Raw genomic sequence first — 6,934 nt, 5'->3', positions numbered from 1 at the left:
ATAAAATCTATTATAAATATTCAGATGGAATATGCATAAACATTGTTGACTAAAACAATGATTAACTTATATTTGATAATAAATATCAGTTTTTTTTATTTTTAGTACTTTAGTTTTGCTTTTTTTTATATTATTATTATAAATTAAAAGTATTGATGTCCTNAGCCTTTAATATTTCAGTTTTTGAAACACTTATTTAACAAGATACTAATGAAAACTGATTTAAAAATTCATATCATAGCTTATACATGCTGCCTATATATATGTAGGCTATATATAATCTTTGTATCTTGTATAAACATTGTAACTAAATCATAAATATTTCTATATTATATTATATACACATACACACTAATGCACTCAATTTTTGGTGGTGCATGCTTATATACAAACATACATGTTTTAAAAAAAAAAATGTATATATTCAATTTGCTTTAAAATGCATATTAGAAAAAATTGAATATCGATTAGAATTTAGTGAATATTTTATGTTGATTTGAATTATTATTTTCAACATATTTATTCATAAGTAGCTTAAATTTAACAATTAAAATAAGTTATAAAATACACATTTTCTAAGTCAAATTTCTTAGTGAGTCCGCTCCCTTCAGTGTGTCAGTGCTACATACATGTACTGTACACACGAATTTGAAGAAACTACATAAAATCTTTACACTAATTCTTGTTGAATATATCTACGATGTTTACAAGTTAGATTTTCATAAGATAAATTTGATTTTTCCCTTCATCGTGTTACATTGGGGTGAAATGTTTTTCTCTGTAATTCACATATTAATTAAGCATTTGCGTAGCGCGTACATACTGTTAAAATTTTAAGTAAATTTCCAAATTTTCCCCAATTTTTATATAAAAATTTCTACTTGATATAAACCTTAACCTAAAATTTTCTATTAAAAATTTAACAACAAACCTTTTTAATATAGAAAAATTATAGCCTAAATTTATCACTGAAAAGTAACTGAATAGACTTGTCTAGTTATAAATTATGCATTCATTCTTTTATTCGGAATAAATCGAAGAAGCACGTGCCAATATTCACTCGCAAAATGTCACAGCCAGTGTAGCATTAAAAGGATGTGGAAAAGAATGAAGTCGGCTATCACTTTCCATTCAACTCTTATTGATAACAGCGGGTGGTAAAGCAAGATGAGGGCAAGCCCCGTGAGAACCACAGTTCTTCTAACCCCTGGCCTTTCATTGTTCTATATACTTCAATCCCATATGTTCCGTGACAATCGAGAATAAATGAAGTTCTCGTGTGAATGTTTATCAAATAGGGAGCTCACTCAATAAAAATCAAAGAGGCTCCGAAGCTTTCTAACAATAAATTGATGATGTATAGCATTCTTACAACAGAGTAACAGACTTGTTAATCGGATTATTATTTATGTTACTTCTATGCAATTAACTTTTATATACTTTTATGTAATTAAATACCTTATTTAATTTTTTAGTCGCATATTAAAATTATGACAAATATTTATATTTGTCATAATTAAATATGCGACTAAAATATAAATATATAAAATATTTATATTTATTATTATGTAAATTAATTTTTATATTTACTTATTTTATAGATTTGAATTCTGACGAAATGGAAAGATTGTTACATGCAATGATTAATATTAAACAGCCCATAAAAATTTGATTTAAAAATTGTAGCAAATTTTAAATATTGTAAAATTAATCATTTTATGCTTTTTTTGTAATAAGAATTTGCAATATTGTAAATGTTCATAAATAATTTGAAGTAAATAAATGTATTCTTTAGATAGTTAAATTTTGGTAATGTTTAATCTTTTATTACAATTGTTTATATTAATAAACCCATGTTAATATTAACTTTTCATAATCTGTAAATATATTTTATACATATTAATATTAGATAAAATTAATTTAATGTAATACGCATAAAACAAGTTTCTAAATTTAAATTTCAAAAATTCCATACACCTTTATTCAATCAAAATTGATTATTAACCTGTATATTTAAATCTTTGACTGACAGAATTCAAATATTTTAAATGTATATTATTCAAAGTATAATAAAATAATTTAGGCCTATATTATTATTATTAACATATTTTTGTTAGAAGCCGAACAATATTCAACGATAAAATTTTTATTTAATCACATTTATTTATGTTACTAATTACTATGCGGTATATATGTTTAAAATACATGCTTTCCACCTCAAATTAGTAGTGGCTTGCCCCTGTACAGTACATCATATTTTTCCTTTAACAATAGAGTAGTGCTGGTTATCTATCTAACTCCTTTCAGAGGAAAATTTTTGAATTGAAATAACGTGACTTTCAGTTTTCATCAGAAATTTGTATATAATTAGTTGGGGCATCCTGCCCCTAAGATTTCCATATCTGGTTTCATGTTTCATCTGTCTTACTCCGTTCTCGAGATTAAGGAAGGACGGACAGACTGATGACAAGGTTTGATAATGATCGCATATTGTCAGTCACATGAAAAGGTGAATAGCACAAAAAGAACTTAAGGCCTATTATCCGATGATGATGACAATAACTGTATACTGACTAGGTCCTAAAATTAATCAATCAATCATTCAAATATTAAATTTACTAAAATATTAAAATTATGACAAATATTTATATTTATTATTACTGTAACATATTATTTATGTAGATTTCTTTTTTAATACTTGTATAATATTAAAATATAATAAATTCAACTTACATTGCTTCTCCAAGTACTGGTTTAACAGGATAGCCATTTTTTATCATATACTTTTTAATAGTTCATGGAACTTATACTTTATTAATTTGGAAAATAAGTTTCATCAACTACGAATTCGGCAATATACCAATTTAGATGTTTTCATGACGTTCCACTTTGAACTTATGCCTTTTCCATATATTTGTCGGTATACCAGTATAACAATTGCATTTGTTGTTTTGTCAACCTCACCTCCATTTTGGATTTTTTCACTCTAAATCTAACTTCATTTTATGATTTTTTGTGAAACCTTTGAGAATATAGTACACCATATTCCTGCAGAATACTAACACCAACTTCAGACGTAGGCAAATTCTAAATATTAGATGAATAATCCATTGTCCACAAGTTCTCCCATCAACACAAATGCTCAAATCAAAGACTAATTTGCATATTAGCGCGTAATATTAAACACTGTATAATACGTTTTATTTCTTAAAATATAATTATTCTGATTTGATTAAAAATATATATATATATTTTAATATTATTGAAACATTAATTATATCTTTGATTTGTACAAAATTTACTTATGAGAATTAAATGAGACACACGCCGCGACGCGACATGCGAGAAAATAACTCAAAAGTATCAAATATTCATTATACATTAAACTTTTTCAATTCAATAAAAGGAGTTAATTAATTGATTTGCGAAATTAATTATGCTCGTTTAAATTAAGTAATCGCGTGAAATTCTCCATAGCATCGCGCGTCACGTCTCATCGCTAATGGTTATGAAGTAAATTTTTCGCTAATTATTAAAGTAGATAATTTTTAGCTAAATAAAGGAGAAAATTCATTTGTTGTTATTATTTTTTATGGATTGTAATTGAATTGAAATTCAATTAAACTACAGAAACTAGAACCTAATAGTTTCTGTATTGAGTAATATTAAATAATCTTATGAAATTCCTTAAGAGAAAACTAAATTTTCAAGATTAACATTAACATTACCAAAACTCAAATTTTTATTTATCAGATTCCAAATAAGGTTACGTTAACCCGGCGAAATTTTAAAATTAGAAACTATTAACATTACCCTATATATCTGTAGGCTATATAACTTTCTTTGAATTAGAACTAGTGAAACAACTTGGACAATTATGTATTATCAATCAGTTTAAATGTTTCATTTTCTAAGAAACAATTTTTTATTGATTTTTGTCTGTTCTGCAAATATCCGAACACAAGAATTTTTTAAACAAAATTAAAAATTCCAACGTAATCCTTAAATTTAATTCGCGTAATTCGTTTATTAGGCCTATTATATTTATTAAATAATATAACCTACTTTTAATAATATTTTAGAAGTAATAATAAAAAAATATAAACAAATAGTAGCGAGAATCAGCATTATTTATTTTATTTTTATTAATTATTATTAAACAAATATCCCCAAAAACATAATTTAAGAATGTTAATAATGGAAGTTTGAATATCCATAAATTATTTTTGTTTCGTATGAAATTCATAAAAAAATTTAATTAAATTTAATTTGTTAGAGATTTATATAATGAATAAATTATATTACAATTATCTCAACAATTCTTTTAAATTATTGAGATAATTGTATTTAACAATAGTCCATAGTGTATAACAATAACATTTAAAATGAGAATACTATTTACAGAAAGTGAGAGAAGAATTATTGGTTTTTGTTTATTATTTTTACATATTATTATGTGTTTCGTTTATTCTGTAATTCTACTTAATCGTCATAATCAAATCGAATACGTGGAAATGAATTCTCTCATTGGTTTAAACCTTGAAAATACAGAAATTTTCGCTACAATTCTAACACACATTAGCATTATTTTACATATATCCGGAGCTTTGATAAGTTCGAATTATAGTAACGCATGGAACAGATGGATATTTCTGAATTATTTCGGCTATTGGATCCTATTTTATTTGATGTTCTTCATGAGCGAAGTTGTGTTTTTACTTATACTAATATCTCACTTTTGGGAGTTGAAGCCTCCGTGGGAATTCGATATAATCCCATCAATGAAAAAATATAGATTATCTGAAGATATAAAAGTCATGTTAGATAAATTACAGATTAATTTGAAGTGTTGTGGTGGTAAAGGAATCGGAGATTGGATGGATATAGCTTGGATTCCTCGACAAGTTATTATTCAAAGAACTGGCATCGAGTAAGATATCTTGATACTAATTTTAACATTTAACTGTATTACTGTATTTATAAAATATATGTTTTCAGAAACAAGTTAACTGCAGAATGGGTACCTGAAAGTTGCTGTAATTTAACATTTGATGGTCCATGCTATCCAAAATTTGTTTTTAAAGAAAGAAAAGGAATAACGTACTATGATACTATAGAAATGTTCAATAGTAAAGGTTGTAATGATGTTTTACCTCAATATCTACTTCTTCTTACGAAGAAAATAATATGGTTTATAGTCGTAATAATGACAACCAAAAGTATTAGTGTGAAAATATATATTTGGAATAATTTAATATTTTATCTAGGTATTCGAGAAAGAATTGAATACACTCCAAGCTCTGGGCAACAGATACTTTTTCCAGAAGCACAGTTAGAATTATGTGATGCACCATGTACACCAGAAAAATTAACAACAAAAGTTACACTTTCAACACATCACATTGGAAAAGGATGTGATAGAGATACCTACTCAGTCGACTCTCAAAGGAAACTATGTGGTAAAAAACTTTTCTTGAATCTCTAAAAATCATTATTTTGTATTATTAAAATTTTTTATCTTAAATATATATACATTATTATAAAATAAAATTAATATATTATATAAAATTTATCAAAATCAAATTTTATTAACAGTCATTTTTATATTAAAATTAAATGTATGAAAAAGTTTGTATTATAAGTACTGTGTATTTAATTCATACTGTAATATTTATTTATGCATTTGTGTTTAATTTGTTTGTATATTGTTAAATTAATATCTGTCTATGTATTTATTATGAATTATATTATTTTAATTTTTAGGTGCAAGTTCAGATAGTATAGATTTACTTCCTTCTCCTGGTATTGGTGCTGAGTGGACAAGAGAATTACCAACTGATGAAGGCCATGAAAGTGATCAAATATATGAATTTGATGGAGTAACAAATGCTGTTGTTATTCCTGAATCAACCCTTAACCATAATTTAACCAACAACTTCACAGTTGCATTTTGGATGAAACATGAGCCTTTACCTGATCATAATAATTCACACATGAAGGAACATATTATCTGCAATGCTGATGATCATAGTAATAAATATTTATTATTTAAAAGAAATAAAAAATTTTATTAAAAAATTAAGTTACTAGATTTATTAAATACAAAATATATATTTTTAATTTTAGAAATGAACCGACACCACTATGCTATATTTGTAAGAAATTGTCGTTTAATATTGTTGCTTCGTCGTGAATTTTATCAAAAACGACCAATTGTATTTAGACCAGCAGAATGGCGCTGGAAGACAATTGAAGTTTGTGATAATCAATGGCATCATTACGCCATAAGTGTGAATTTTCCAGAGGTAAATATCCAAACAAGATTTAAATTTATTATTTAACAAATAGGACATTCTTTCATTTAGGATGGTCCTTTTAATAAATGTATTAATTATATCAAACACAAAATTAACATTTAATTGTTATTCATTAGTTATTTGATCTAAATAAAATCTAAACATAATAAAAAAAAATAAATGATAGTTTGTAGCAGTTATGCACAAAGTAAATAATAAAGAGGAAAGAAAGGAAGAAAATGTTTTTCTTTGAAAGGAAGAAGAAAATGATTTTATAACTCTTTCTGCCCTGTAGGAAGAGTTATTTAGATTTAACTTTAAATTGTTTAGATTGGATATAAATTATTATTTTTATGATAAAATTATGATAAAGTTATAATTACTCTTACATAGGTCGTATCAAAAATACTGAGCCACTTTCATGGGATCAAAGCCGCAATCACATTCTCCTTGTTGTTGCTTATGATTGTGGAATGAAAAGATCTAAGCCTACAACAGTTAATATTAAAGTTCATAGAGTTTGTCGACCTGGCTGGAAAGGTATGATTTAAATGCAATTTAAATTAGAAATTTTGAGTAATAATTAATAATATACAAAGTTTAAAATTTGCATATCTTTGATTTTTCGTAATACTATG

General features: G+C 25.4%; 1 protein-coding gene across 1 annotated transcript; it reads left to right on the top strand.

Annotated features, from left to right (window-relative positions):
• Positions 1-4,341: 4,341 nt before the first annotated feature.
• On the top strand, positions 4,342-6,836 carry LOC111616697 (photoreceptor outer segment membrane glycoprotein 2-like; the record flags this gene model as incomplete). Its single annotated transcript, XM_023358074.1, has 7 exons — positions 4,342-4,930; positions 4,999-5,219; positions 5,268-5,459; positions 5,764-6,030; positions 6,127-6,305; positions 6,366-6,384; positions 6,690-6,836. Coding segments are annotated over exons 1-7 (1,570 nt in total), but the record flags the coding sequence as incomplete, so codon positions are not given.
• Positions 6,837-6,934: the final 98 nt, after the last annotated feature.

This window comes from Centruroides sculpturatus, unplaced genomic scaffold, assembly GCF_000671375.1.
Source record: "Centruroides sculpturatus isolate CEXI.00-Female unplaced genomic scaffold, Cexi_2.0 scaffold3827, whole genome shotgun sequence".
NCBI lineage: Eukaryota > Metazoa > Arthropoda > Arachnida > Scorpiones > Buthidae > Centruroides > Centruroides sculpturatus.
Note: the sequence above shows the minus strand (reverse complement) of the source record. Positions and strands in the feature narration are given on the sequence as shown.